Here is a 15,674-nt window from a genome sequence, read left to right as displayed (position 1 = left end):
TGCCTGCACTTGGGTGCTCAGTCTCAGCTCCTCATCCACGTTCACAACATATATATATATATAAAATTATATAAAGGATTTTTATGAACACCTGTTCAATTTCTCGTTAATGCAATTTTCTAATCAACCAATTACATGGCAGTTTTAAGCAATTAAGTAACATACTAAATAACGTGAGCGCCGGGACCTCTAGTTGGAACATAATAACTGATTATTGGGACTTATGTTGTCTTTTTTCACGTTGCGAGCGTGTCTGCATTTGCAGATCACACAAAGAAACAACATGAGCTACAAACACACTACAAACTCAAGTCCATAACACATTTTTACAACGAAAATATACTCCTAGGGTGCGAATCTGAAGCGCCAGACTGTCTTTGCGAAGTTTCAATTGTTTTAGCAAAAGCTTTCATGCACAGCCAGTCTTGATCTCTCCCAGGTTCGTGGTGAAATCATTCGTGAAATGTGCTGCAGACACTTGAATATTCAAATTGTACTGTTCTGGAACAGTATTGTAAATAAAATGTAAACACGCCCACCTTACTTGTGTATACATTTGGGCGGTCTTAGTCATACCACGAAATGACATACATTTGCGGGCGTGTGCTTACACAAGCAGTTTCAGACAGGTCTGGGTGAGCATTCACTTTTAGATGTAATGCATCTTTTGTTCCGACACTTTAATTTCGAGTACATGCATGGGCAACTTGTAAAGCACCAAAACATGTATTCACGCTATATGACCCCTTAAAGATTGCATAGGTAAAAAAACGAAATAATAACTAAACATTAATATTACTTTTATTACAGTTATTACTTTTTTGCGGACAAGTTCAAATTTTGTAAGGGCCAGTAAAAATGTAGAAATTAATGTATGCATAATAATAGTTATAACCGTGCAACCGTGATTAATCCTCAGACTATAATCTTTCCAACAAAATCTATAATCGTTGCATACCTATCCCACAACACACAAGCACATCTGACAACGTTGTTTTCGTACAGCAATAGTCAAGTGTGAAATCTTTTCAGGGAAAACAGAGAAACTTGAATGGACAGTTTTCTATTTCGATTTGTCTGAATCTACTTGTGTGGGTGAAGTCTAGGAACCCGAAGAAGCCAACAACCAAACCAGAACTGAATGAATCAGCGTCTCAGCACGAAAAGTTGTCTTTCAGCCAATCAGTGTACAAAATAAATAGTTCTAGGTTTAGAATTTGCTTAATTTAGCACTAACACGCAAAATGTATGAGGCTAGGACTACAGTATTGACTCAGCTTCCTTTTTGTTATCAGAGAACGGCACTTGAAAGGTAAAATAGTAGACACTATTTACCCTATTTCACTTTAACATTTAGACATTATGAAGTGTGTTATAATAAAAACATGTCTAACCAGAGGTACCTTCCTCTTCTACATTGTTACTCTCACTTTCCATAAAAGTCAAATTCCACATAAAAAAAACGAAGCTAAACTTTGGCAAATAAAAGGCGCATAGTTTTACTTGTGGGTGTGTAAACTGGTTAAAGCACAATCAGATATCTTGCCTGAAAGTCAAAAACACCTACACACCACGTGACCAGGCTTTTTTATAAGGTTTACATTGCATATAAAATGTTAATGATATTATAAACCAAAATGCATACATAATCCATAACATAACTCAGGAGCTGTTTTTCATACAGGAGAAACAGATAACATGCTAATATTCATAAAACTTTTTTAAGAGTTTAACCTTAAGTAAAACAAAATAGCAAAAACAAACCTACACTGTCATAGTTAAACTGATAACATTGTGAACTGTCTCAAAGAATTCGCATTTCTAAACTCTAAAGCATTTATCTCCTTTAAAGCATTCATCACCTTTAGTGCTTAGAACATGGGAACAGTATTGTTGTGAGACAAACCACATACTTCTAAGATAAGTTTAAATTGCTGCCAGATTTCAAATCTCATTCGGTCATAAGTTCCCCATTATTGTGTACAATTTGTAAATCAGTTTGTTTTGATGCAGGTATGTTGCTCGCCATGTAAGTCAAGTGCTGAATTTGTAATACGGCATGTGACGTTATAAAAAAACTGTAGCTTTGCACAACCCAATGACCACTGTGGATAATCACAGATATTTCAGTTTGCTTTTTATAATAATCCGTACACAATCTTACCTCTGTTTTCCATTCCCGGACCAAAAAGGCAGCAGCAACTGAGAGTATCCTGAAAAATAAGAGAAGGATTGCTTTTCAAATCAATCATGAACATTTAAAATAGTTTGAAATGCTTGATTTTATTTGTACAAAGCCAGTCAATTAACAACAACAATTTAATTCTAGGGTGAACTAACGCTTTAGGGCTGAACCGCTGGAGTGACATGGACTATTGCTATGTTTTACTCACTTTCTGCACTTTGAAAGAAATTTGCATTGTAGTCTATAGGGGGAAATCAGAAAGCTTAATTTGTGACCTGAAGATGATTAATTCATGAAAGAATGTTTATTGTTTTGGCAAAGTTTCCCTTTGCAAACAATTTTTAAGGGGCACCTCAAATTAATTACAACCCAAACTTAAGAAATTTTAAGCATAAAACATTTTTGGAATAGGACAAATCAACAAAAATGCACCTATTATAATTTTTTTTTATTTATTAACTATTTGGCAAATTAGATATTTATATAAACACTACCAGTTTGTTTAGTAAAGTGATTGGGAATGATTTAATGAATGTTTTCACTTTTGAGGATATTTTATGATGCGTATATCTATAGACACTTGCATATACATATAAACTCGGTAAATGCATATACAGTGGGGCAAAAAAGCATTTAGTCAGCCCCCAATTGTGCAAGTTCTCCCACTTAAAAAGATGAGAGGTCTGTAGTTTTCATCATAGGTAAACTTCAACTATGAGAGACAGAATGAGAAACAAAATCCAGAAAATCACATTGTCAGATTTTTTAAGAGTTTATTTGCAAATTATGGTGGAAAATAAGTATTTGGTCACCTACAAAAAAGCAAGATTTCTGGCTCTCACCTTCTTCTTACTTCCGTGACAATCCTTGTTTTACAGTAAATTAAGTTTTTAGGTCTGGATTCCGGGATTCCGTCGTGTTTTCTGCATCGCGGAAATCATAGGGCCCTAGCAATGACAGCGGTCAAACGTTTTCTGTAAGTCTCCACAAAGTTTTTACACACTGTTGCTGGTAGTTTGGCACATTCCTCCATGCAGATCTCCTCTAGGGCAGTGATGTTTTGGAGCTGTCACTGGGCAACACGGATTTACGTAACTTCTTCTTTAAGAGGCTCTGTCCTCCACTCGTTATTAGTATTAAAGACACCTGTCCACAACCTCAAACAGTCAGACTACAAACTCCACTATGGGCAAGACCAAAGAGCTGTCAAAGGACACCAGAAACAAAATTGTAGACCTGCACCAGGCTGGTAAGACTGAATCTGAATAGGCAAGCAGCTTCGTGTGAAGAAATCAACTGTGGGAGCAATTATTAGAAAATGGAAGACATACAATACCACTGATCAAAATCTCAGAACCACACAGCGGTAGTGAATGACCTGCAGAGAACTGGGACCAAACTAACAAAGGCTACCATCAGTAACACACCGCCAGGGACTCAAATCCTGCAGTGCTGGACGTGTCCCCCTTCTTAAGCCAGTACATGTTCGGCCCGTCTGACATTTTCTAGAGAGCATTTGGATGATCCAGAAGATTGGTAGAATGTCATATGGTCAGATGAAACCAAAATATAACTTTTTGGTAAAAACATAACTTGTCGTGTTTGGAGGAGAAAGAATGCGGATTTGCATCCAAAGAACACCATACCTACTGTGAAGCATGGGGGTGGAAACAACATATATTTGGGGCTGTTTAACTGCAAAGGGACCAGGACGACTGATTAGTGTAAAGGAAAGAATGAATGGGGCCATGTATCGTGAGATTTTAAGAAAAAAACCTCCTTCCATAAGCAAGGGCATTGAAGATGAAACGTGGCTGGGTCTTTCAGCATGATATTGATTCCAAACGCACCACCCAGGCAACGAAGGGTGGCTTTGTAAGAAGCATTTCAAGGTCCTGGAGCGGACTAGCCAGTCTCCAGATCTCAACCCCATAGAAAATCTTTGGAGAGTGTTGTAAATCCGTGTTGCCCAGCGACAGCTCCAAAACATCACTGCTCTAGAGGAGATCTGCATGGAGGAATGTGCCAAACTACCAGCAACAGTGTGTAAAAACTTTGTGGAGACTTACAGAAAACGTTTGACCGCTGTCATTGCTAGGGCCCTATGATTTCCGCGATGCAGAAAACACGACGGAATCCCGGAATCCAGACCTAAAAACTTAATTTACTGTAAAACAAGGATTGTCACGGAATTTGGCAAATTTGGGATTAAATAATTTTCACAATCCATTATAACCCATTTACAAATACCTGTTCTTTGCCATGGTTTCATTAACTGACAAATAAAATGACAGAAATGCATATTCCCTGTTTGTATGAGGCGCCATATATGTGTGATGACGGCAGAGGCAGATTGTTGCTGCTGCGAGAAATAAATAGAAAATGTAATACTAGGTATAACCATTAGATGTAGTATAGACCACAGCAATTTGTGAATATACAGTCCTGTGTAGGAGAAATTAAAACGGGAAAAACGAAATTTGGGAAAAAATTTAACGGATTTCATAGGGCCCTACATTGCCAACAAAGGGCATATAACAAAGTACCAAATTGGCCAAATACTTATTTTCCACTATAATTTGCAAATCAATTCTTTAAAAATCAGATTTTCAGTGAGATAGTTGAAGTGTACCTATGATGAAAATTACAGGCCTCTCATCTTTTTAAGTGGGAGAACTTGCACAATTTGTGGCTGACTAAATACATTTTTGCTCCACTGTAAACATATATCTATAAACATTTGCATATACATTTAAACATGATCCATGTGTATACACCTTTAAATCATACAAACTGAATGCATGCAGTCACTTATAAAACATATACTTAACAAGAACAAGTCTTTTGTTTTTATATAAATCTGCAATTGATTCTGAAGTGTATGTGCATGAATATCTCAGTTTAAAAGGAAGGTATTTCAGTGTAAAAGGAAGTCTGCATCCAGGGGCTGGTTGCAGCTACCAATGAAAAAAAAACTAATTCCATCAGCAAGGGCATTGAAGATGAAACATGGCTGGGTCTTTCAGCATGACAATGATCAGCGCCAGTGGAATGTGTACCGACATGTTGGGCAGCAGCACTTTGGGCGACCCCAGTTGAAGTCCGAGCTCGTGGTCCTTTCCCAGCTCCTGTTCACCTTTCTCTCTCTTATCCCAAAATTTCCTTTCTCACTCTCCACTGTCCTATCTACTGCAAAATAATAGAAAAATAGATAGAAAAATAATAATCCTTTTCCCTGCAGGGAATTTTGAAGCTCGTGACTTTCTGATCGCTCTTCATCTGTTTGGAATCGCGTTCCAGCAGGTCTTCCTCCAGCCGTTCGCAAAAAGTGCACTTTAGGCATTAAAATGTTACGTAGGAGTACTCAACCAGAATGCGATTTGACCACAGCTTAAAAGTTTTTTGTGTCACCACACTCGTTAAAGTACGGAGTGCACAAGGTCTGAGAAAAAGAACAAGACACAAAAATCTGTGACCACAGTTTTGTAAACTTTTATTGAAATTTCTAACCCCAAATTCATAAACCATACACTTAAGAACCACTTGCAGATTTATAAAAGTTTATAGTTTATAATAGTATTTCAATGGAAACCTTCAAATTTCTTTGTGTTCAACCTCCAGAGGACGCAGCCTTTGAAATGAGAAGCAGCATGTATTTCTATTTAATTCCAATTTAATATTACAATCTTAGCTGTTAACGATTAATGTTTGGAAAACGAGCTACGGTTTTCGGATATTTTATATCTCCCATTAACCCTTTTTCGCAAAAAAGAAAAAACACCTCAAGCGAGCAGAATAACCTTTTTGCAAGTGAACGTTTATTATTTAGAAATGTACAGTTTCCAGACTAATGACACATTCAGATTGAAGATGTTGATTTGCAGCAATAGTTTTCTTTCTCTGCTTTAAAAGTTTATAATGGGAAGTAACCAGGGTTGCGGACCTGAGTCTAATGACTTGGACTTGACTCGAGTAACAAATTTAATTATAAACCTTTCAACCTTAATTTTAAGACGTATTATTAATATCAAACGCATCCAATTGTGTAGGAAATAATAAAGCTCACAATTCTCCCTGGTCTCCCACGCCCCTGTCCCAGCCACGGTTTTCATGTCGGGAGAAATGGGTGAGCTTGCATGTTGAAATGCGGCCGACTTGAACTGCATCGCCCTAATAACCTGGCATCAATGCGAAGTGTCTCTGGTGGGATAAGCAGCGCTCACGGAGCGGAAAGGGTTCAAATGCGTTTGGTGCTAAATAAAGATATAGCGGCAAAATATAGACAACATAAATGTCCCTGAGTGCACATGATGTGTACATCCCTGTTATCTAGACGTGCTGCTCATAAATAAGATAAATAACACAATGCTGTTTCGTTTGTTTAATAAAAGAGCAATGAATATAAATGTTCTATAGGAAAGGTAACCTTTAATTACTTCTCTTGTGATCTGGCGCCATATACAAAATACAATTCAGGGCTCTAGACTAACTTTTTGCCCTGGTTGCACTTGTGCGCCTAATGTTTTTTCTTAGGTGCACCAGCACAAAATTTAGGTGCACCCAAATTTTCGACCGGATCCCATTTAACACCGCAGTTTTACAAGTTCACTTTTTTTTTAATCACTGTCCATAAGGCGATATTGACTTGTTGATGATTAACTAACAATCTGGTAAAAATAAAGTTTTTTATTTGAAGTACAATTCAACAAGAAAGGTAACTTACTGAAAAAGTATGCTTCACTGAACTGAAATAAAAATTTACAACATCTGTGTCTCGGCCGATTAGGAATGGCATGTACGGTGTCAGTACACGATCCGTTCCACCTGCACGATCAGTTCTGAGCATGCGCGTAATTACGTATTAGAAAACGTCATGGTTTTCCTACACTATTGGTACCACGCAGGCAATGAAACATTTGACGGCAGGCGGCACATTTTTTGTTTTGTAGGCTAACGTTACATAGTTTAAACGTTCACGGCGAGACTGTTTTTATGTTTTTAAATGTTGCTTACGTTATCATTACGATGTGTTTATGTGGTTGCCAATCCAAAATAATAGAGTTGTTACATGAACATAGATGATTTTGGTTACATGTGGAATAAAGTATTTTTATCGACTGCAAATCTTCAGTTTCCTCCAAACTCCATTTTGCGATTCATTGCTGTATCATGTCTATTTACCTTACTGTGTTTCGATCTGAGATCAGTAGTATTGTCAAAGACGGTTTGTGTTGTTTTTTTAATTAAAATCTAATAATACCAGTTAACTTTAAATGTAGTAATTTATTAGTATGGGTCTATTATATAGGCTAATATATCTATCCATTTAATCTAAATTAGTAAAATAATCCATTCAATGGCGTTTACAGAAGCCAATAAGGAACATAACACGTATGTCTAACTAGACTATATTAATTTACATGAAGAAAGAACTGCAAACTACAAAGTCAGGGGAAACATTACAGTATTTCAAACTGATTTGAGTATTGTATTTAATTTAACAGAAAAAAATATAAACAAAGTAAAACAAAGCTGCGTAAGCGTGGAACAGATCATGCAGTGTCGTAAATCATCGCACAACAAAATCATCATTTGCGCATAAGCGGTTTCTACAACGTCGTTGTGCGCATGCGCGAATGGATCGTGCAGGTGGAACGAATCGTGTACTGACATACGGACTGTTCGCAACATGCACAGACGTATTTATTTTCAACATATCTGCGATAACTCCTTAAATTGGGCGCACGAGACATCATTGCTGTACGTAGGGTTTACGTTCAAGCCATTTTTCTTCATAAGAATTATTTCGGACTTGAACTTAGTGAAGGGAAGTTCTTCTTTTGCAATATTGTAGGCAACTTTAAACTTGATTATCATCTCAGCCTCGTCTGTTGATCTGTTTGCTACTGCTTGCCGCTGAAAGGCAGAGGAGAGAGGGCACAGTTGTGCAGTGCATTCGGACTCGATCGTATCTGGCTCATTATCGAATGCCGTCTCCGGAACAATGCTTGACATAACCTGGGAGGGTGATGGCTCCGTGTCAGAGCATTGTTTAAGATTATTGCACGGATTCTTATCGAAAACATTTTCAATCGTTCTTTTCATCTGTTCTTCCCACCTCTATCGCTGTCTGATTGCACCACACGCGATTTCAAATATAAACGCACGTACAGGAATATCTGGACCACGGCCAATCAAAGGGGGGTCGCACTCTAGAGCGCTGCAATTTAACTTGACCTTCAAGGGGGATGCTATTGGATGGCGTGGCGCCCCCTAAGGTAATGGGAGAGGAAACACTGTAGATGCACATATGCTTAAACATAAATATCAGAAAATCCACATTTCTGCGCATGCGTAGAAGCCCTTCCTAAGCATGAGGTGGTCAGCTGCTATAAATGGAGGAATGTCAGATAGAGGGGACGCGGCAAACTCAAAATCTGTTTTATGAAACATGTTGTTTAGAGGCTCATAGAATGTATTTTTGTGATGACTTGAATTTGTTTGCTAGCCTGCCTAAATGGATTCCATGTACACAATATCTAAGATAATTGCTCTCTTAAACTAGCTAACGGTTGCTATCATGCTTATAATTCATTATCACTTGCTCATTCTGTACTCGCTTGCTTGTTCTTTGCAATCCGAAGCATACAGCGTTACATTTCTAGTTAGTCATAAAACATTTCTCAAATACAAACTCAATATTTTTGCTTGGAACTAGCTAACAGAAATAAAAGCCAACATAAAGTATGATTGTAAAATGTAGTGTTTAAATCACACACATAACTTACGTGGAGCCCAAATGACTATTAAATATATGTTTGTATTTTTATAGAATGATTTACAAGGTTTTTTTTTTGTAGGGCAGGGAGAACAAACTGGCGCAAGAGATAGACAGACTGAAGGACAGAGTTAGAAAAGGCTAAGCGATAATGATGAAAAGAGTGAACGATTTCTAACAACTAAAACACATTGCCCAGTCATTAGTATGCCTTTCTACAGTCTTATCAATGTTCAAATATGTTTCATTTTTCATCAAATTTTGTATTACTACTGGAAACCTTGAATTCAAGACAAAAGAACAACAATTTAATACCTTAATTCCATTTCCTACAGTATATTATCATATAAACTGAGTATACAGTAATATTACAATTATAGAGGTCAGACCCAAAATTAGAATGGTTAGAATAGCTGGTATGTCCTACACAGCTATTATCGATCAGATATATCTTCAGTCAGATGTGTAAAATAAATTTGTACCACAGTGCCCTTAGTGAAAATAGTCTGAACTTCATCTCATATAAAAACATTGTGAAGCCCTTCTGACATAAATGTATATAAATCTGCTATACTATTTAATACAGTGAAACGGATTTGGGAAGAGAGAACTAATGACTTGTTAAAAACTTGAAGTTTAAACTTGAGGACTTTGACTCGACTAAGACTTGATTGTCTTGACTCGGGACTTGCATGTTAAGACTTAAGACTTACAAAACAATGACTTGGTCCCAACTGGAAGTAACAATGTTGCCTGCTGAACGGAACTCACACTCTGATAGAATGCTGATTTGGGACAGCTTTGTTAGAAGTTACAAACCGTAGCCGTTTAATAGCTAGCAGATTGGTCCCTCATTCAACCACCACCCTTTGAGTGTTGTGGTATGTAAACAAAATATTATCCCTCCATTTCGAGCATTATTCTAACATGTACATTTTTCTGCAAAACTGCTTTGTAAAAAACACATTGTAAATTGTTATACAAATTAAATTAAACTAATGAATACCAAGCATAACTAAACAGTAAAAATGAAGGAGAACATAAATAAATAAGGAGGTAATTAATTTTAAGGCTCTTACTTAGTTCGTCAAACTGGTATGGCCACTTAAGCTGTGCAGAAAATGTAATAAACAGTGCATGCACAAAGCAGGCATGTTTAGACATATGCCTGAAGTGGGTGGAGAAAAACTTGCAGTACACATATGTGCTTTGACAATTCTCTGGCAGTACAGCTCATACTTAAATACCAGAATTTTTGTTTTCCAGAAAAATCACAGGTTGAAAATGACAACAGGGTTAGTTAATGAAGACATTGAAAAGTTGAAAAACCACATGAAACTCCTTCAAACTCTAAACTCTATCCTTAAAGCAGAGTGCACCAAAAGCCTGAATAAAATGAGACCGAGCTGGATTGACTGGTTTTGTAAAGTGGCCCATACCACTGCAGTATTTACATAGCTTTGAAAGATTAAAGTACAGCCTAGATTTGACTTCTGCACACCACTGCCATGTAAAATCCCACATTCTACTGTTTTTTAGGGCTGCAATGAAGTGTTGACGTCTTTGATTATGTGAAATATGTCGAAGCGTCACATGATTTACGTTAATTTGCAGTAATGGCGCATTATGCTCCTGGGCATAGTGCAAATGACAAGATAAGCATATTAAATAAAACTAGGGATGTACCGATCCGATACTCTGGATCGGATTTGGCTCCGATCCACACCTTTTTGAATGGATCGGGTATCGATCATGCGCGAGTCAGCACAACCGATCCAAATCCGATACCAAATTACCAACAATTGTTGAACGGGGAGCTGTATTTAAATAAATAGAAAACGTTCGTTTATTTTGAGGAAAATGTATTTACTTAAAAATAATAATTAAATACTTTGAAATTTATTTTGCGTAATGGCCCGACAGGCGAGTTTAGTGGGGAGACCTTTCAGGACCCAACTTTATGCCTATATGGAAATTTCAGCGCGTTGAAGATGTGGAAATATTTCACGCTTGAAACAACAGAAAGCAGCACAGCTGCCAGTTGCGCGTTACAACACGACACATTTAATCAAACATCTTCAGAAGCATCACGGAAAAGATCACTAAGAGTTTGTACAAGCGAAACGCAAAAAGTACGAATTAAAGCACCAAACCTTGCAGGAATTATTTCAAAGGCAAGAAAAACTTCACAAAGACGACAAAAAAAATCTGTAAAAATCACAGAAAAACTTGTGGAATTTATTGTACTAGATAATCAGCCTCTCTCTGTTGTGGAAAATGTAGGCTTCCGTCGCCTGAACCGCGTTAGTTTACAATCGCGTAAATACATTTCTGAAACAGCTTTGCCCGAGTTATTTTATAGTGTCGTCGCATGTTGCGGATCAGTTAAAATATGTAAAATCTTTGAGCTTCACTACTAATATTTGGAGCTCCGACGTGTGTCCCATTCCCTTTTGAGTTTAACCGCGCATGGGATGGATTCTGGTTACGCATTGCAGAGTGCTGTGCTACATGGTAAAGAGTTGCGAGGATCACACAGAAGCAGCGTGATTTCACCTTCAATCAAAGAAATGCTGGATGGTTGGAAAATACAGATTGTCATTTGGATGACTCCATAGCTTGATTAAATGTAATTTATTTCAATTATAAGTTTAGCACATTGTTCTTAATAAAGATGTCCGTCATACTGTGTATATTATTTATCTAAGTTTTGATGTATTTCATGAATATGCAAAGCTTGACTTTAAGCAGATATATTTAATGACTGTGTGAGTTACAGACATTCTAAACCTTAAAAGGTCAACAATAACTGATATCGGATTTGGATCGGTATCGGCCGATATTTGAAAGTTCAGTATCGGAATCGGATCGGCAGAGAAAAACTGGTATCGGTGCATCCCTAAATAAAACCAGACCACGATCATCTTAAGTGTGGGAACACTTCAAACAGAGTCGGGACAAAACAGTGATTTTTTTCACTCTGCAATTCTGGATCTTGTTGCTAGTTTGAACTGTATATCTCAGTTGATAAATACAAATTTCAGCATTGTCAGTTATCTGTGTGTGCATTTTTTCTTGATATCAACCAAGTTGACTAATTATACCCAGTCAGTTCTAATCGCAATCGCACATCGCAATTTTTACCTCAATAATCACAATGTGACATTTTCAATGTGTCAATTCTACACCTAGCTCCACGTTTCATAGAATTTACATTTGTATCTAACGGTTTTGCTTATTTCACTTGGAAGAAATGAAACATTCAGCACATTTTCTACGTGTTTTTTAAATCTCAAATACTTAAAAATGAATAAATCAGCCTATGTAATCTGTGTTCTGTTTTAATAATTCACTAACACAATAGTTATGGAAAAAAACTTTATGGATTTAAGGATTATAATGGGAGTTGTATTTGTTTTAATGGAAACTATTGTAGTGTATACTGGAATTAGAATAATATTAGTGTGATGTAATCCGGCTGTTGGCAACCAATAGAACAACAGTAATTCCTGTTTGAATAATGCCCAAAACATTCTTCAAAGGGAATTTTGTAAAAGTTTTAATGGAAACAATTTCCATGTCTAAATGTTTTTTATTGTTTTATTTCTGCGGGTTTGCTATACCCATACTGTGCTTCACACTATTGACAATATTGAGCCGAAACTCGACTTAAATCGAAAATCAAATCACAATCTCTATCTCTATCAAAAAAAAAAAACTAAATTATTTATTTTATTTTAAACAATCGTATTATGTATTATGTATGCCCATCTGAATTCGCTTAGCACGTGAAGATGTGGTTGAGGATTTTCTACGTTTTTTAGTGTGATCACATTATAATATAACAATCCTCAATAATTCAATAATCTCAATAGAAGTTTTGAATGTAATATTGCATGGCAAAAATGACATTCAGCACAGTCTAGTACTACAGCCATTCTCGTAGTGATAGATTTCCAGGAGTTCTAGTGTTAAGAAAGAACTTATACAAATGGCTGGTGCAGCCACAGGTGGAATAACCATATGGGCAATTGGCCGAGTGCCCAGGGGCACCAAAACTTTAGGGGCACCAAATTAACCAGAAAAACAAAATAAAGTTTTTATAAAAATGTACATAAGCACTTGTTTTTAAAACTTAAGTCATGCATCATCTGCACTAAATAGGCGCGTGCGTCACCATGTGTGGGAATACCCCCCACTTTCAGATAAAAATGTACTGTCCCCCGCACTTTTTCGACACACCTCCGCCAACATTCTCACCCATGTTATCTAATTTGTTACATGGATTTTAGTGGACTAACACTCAACCAATCACAGGTGAGTGTTATGAGGTGAGTTGTCTTTCGTGTTCACTTGAAGCTTCAAACAGATGGAAGAGGAAGGTGTATTAATAAAGGTAGTATACGTGGAGTATGTGGAGGTATTTACTATTTAAGGGCACTATTTAAGGTCCAAACCTGCGTTTAAAGTGAAAGTGAAGAACGTGTCATCACTACAGCAATCAATTCATATGTGTACTTTTTAGTGGTGTACACTTTTATCCAGTATTTATGTGATTAGGAGTTTGTAAGAAAAATATACACATACTGTGCTTAAAAAGAATAGCTCTATGTGCAATGAAACCCATCTCTTTAGTGTCTCTCTATAGCAGTTAAAATAATAATAATAACGTTTCATATATATATATATAATTTGTCCCTGTACCCTCACTTTGTGGCACGCACATGTATTTATACCTGTTAAAACATTTTTGTTAGTGATTTTTTCACTGCATCAAAACAAGAAATGTAACATCACAACAGAAAGCAGGTGCCTCTTACTATAGTAAAAAAGCTTGATGAAGAGTCGTTTTTTGTGTTCTATTCTACAAAAGTGTGATGTTAATGTGTAATTCTAGTAAAATAGTATATTGTATTTTGTAAATTGCGGAGTTTCATTCTTATAAAATCTTGTAAATATATAAATATTTTAATGGGTGGATTCTAGCATTTAGGTAGGTTGGTGGATGGGGGGGGGCACCTCTTAGGTTGTTGCCCAGGGGCACCATGAGGTCTTAATACGCCTATGGGTGCAACCCTACCCAGGTACGTCATCGCAACTAACTGTGTTAGCTGGAAAAGTACAATCACAGCAGCAAAAGCACACAGTCAGCTTATCATTAATAATTAACCTTGAGCTCATCATGCATTCAAATGAACACCATAAATCAAGGTCCATTAAATGGAATGTTTCCATTTCACTGAACAACAACCTCAAAGTTACACAGTAATGAGTATCACTTTATAACAAAGGCCACACTATGTCTGCCTAAAAGTAAAGATTTGTCCTTCCAAAACCTATGCCTTATGTTAATTACAGCTTTAATGGCAGAAAACAGACCCTCAAGGTTTTTTTCTAGGTGTCTACCCGTAAGTAAATGTGCATGCTGAAACGTGAACAGGATAACAGAAAGCATGTTGGAAATGCACGGGCTTGTCAACCTCACCTCAAAAACTTTCTTTTACATTCTGAACATTGTTGAAGACTACTGAAAGTGAATAAAAACGGCAGATGAAAGGCACCACAGCCACAACACCATTTTTAAGAGCAAAAGCCGTGTCTAAAGCTTTTGATAGTTTGATAGTATTAGTTTTCTAATACTAAACGATTAGCCTAACTAGTCAGCAAATGTGATGCTTAAAACGCTACATGATGAGGAAGCGACATAGATTTCGAGCCACAAACAGAGATTAGTTTCGAAAATACAGTGCTGGTATATATAGTGAGTAAATCACTAAACTCCTAAATCAAAACATAGATTTTTTATCTAGTTCAACTCGCATAACTTTTTCCTGGCCCTAGATATAATCTGTTTAAAAGATTAATTCTATACGATGTGCAGTTTATCGCATTTTATACGTATATGCATTTAAAGTCGCGATTTCCTGGTTTGTTGATGATGTTTAAGAACAGCAACAGGTTGTTTCGCTGTTAGCATGGCGGCTAATCATTAACAATTTTTCTTTACTTTAAACAAGTACTGTATTGTTCATTCATTATTAAAAGTAATTGATATACATATTATTTCTTACCTGTTTTAATTTGTTAGTAATGTAACTCCATAAAACATTGTGATGACGTGAAGAGTTTTGAAACGCCTAATCCTTGGGTTAACCTCGCGCTTATCCTGTCAGTCAGTCGTGTCAAACCCACAAACTCTCAACAAAGACAATGTGAAACAAACAAAAATTTACGATATTTGGGATTATTATGTACCAATCCAAAATCATCTCATGTCGCGGATTTTAGTTTGGTAATATCAACTCAAGAAAACTCAGCAGTTTACGGTGAGGTTTCTACCTTTCCTGCTCCGGCGAGAGATCACGGGTTGCCAAATGTCTTACCTGAAACTCCTCCTTAAACATAATAGTTCCAGTTATTTCTTGACTGGCTACTGGCATTACTGTAGGGTCATGTGACCAGAAAAATATTTGAAGGTAAAGGGATTGCCAGGTGTTTTAGCAAAATCCCACCTTGTAGTATTGCAAAAGGTGTTTGCGTCTAAGCTTATTGAAAAGACATTGGGCTTCATTTACTAAACTTGCGTACGCACACATTCGTGCGTGAAACCTGCGTACGAACGCTTTCACGAACAAATTATGCTTACCAAAAACCTTCGTACAGAGAGAGAGTTGTATAGTTTTATTTAACACTGCATATAGGATTTTAAAG

General features: G+C 36.8%; 1 protein-coding gene across 2 annotated transcripts in view; it reads right to left on the bottom strand.

Moving 5' to 3' along the window:
* The window catches only part of phactr4a (phosphatase and actin regulator 4a), an 81,128-nt gene extending 65,770 nt beyond the window's left edge, over positions 1 to 15,358 (bottom strand). The window contains exons 1-3 of one of the 2 annotated variants that reach the window (XM_079484773.1): positions 15,303 to 15,358; positions 15,035 to 15,158; positions 2,165 to 2,213 (exon numbers count right to left, since the gene is read on the bottom strand). In XM_079484773.1, coding sequence (XP_079340899.1) covers positions 2,165 to 2,177 — 13 coding nt within the window. In that variant the 5' untranslated portion in view covers positions 2,178 to 2,213; positions 15,035 to 15,158; positions 15,303 to 15,358. Of the gene's footprint in view, positions 1 to 2,164; positions 2,214 to 15,034 lie in introns of both variants that reach the window. The other variant, XM_079484774.1, reaches the window with a different exon arrangement.
* Between the last annotated feature and the right edge of the window lie 316 nt (positions 15,359 to 15,674).

The sequence above is a fragment of the Barbatula barbatula genome (assembly GCF_947034865.1).
Source record: "Barbatula barbatula genome assembly, chromosome: 21".
NCBI classification, from domain to species: Eukaryota; Metazoa; Chordata; class Actinopteri; order Cypriniformes; family Nemacheilidae; genus Barbatula; species Barbatula barbatula.
The sequence above is the reverse complement of the archived record's forward strand: the minus strand, read 5'-3'. Positions and strand labels throughout refer to the sequence as shown.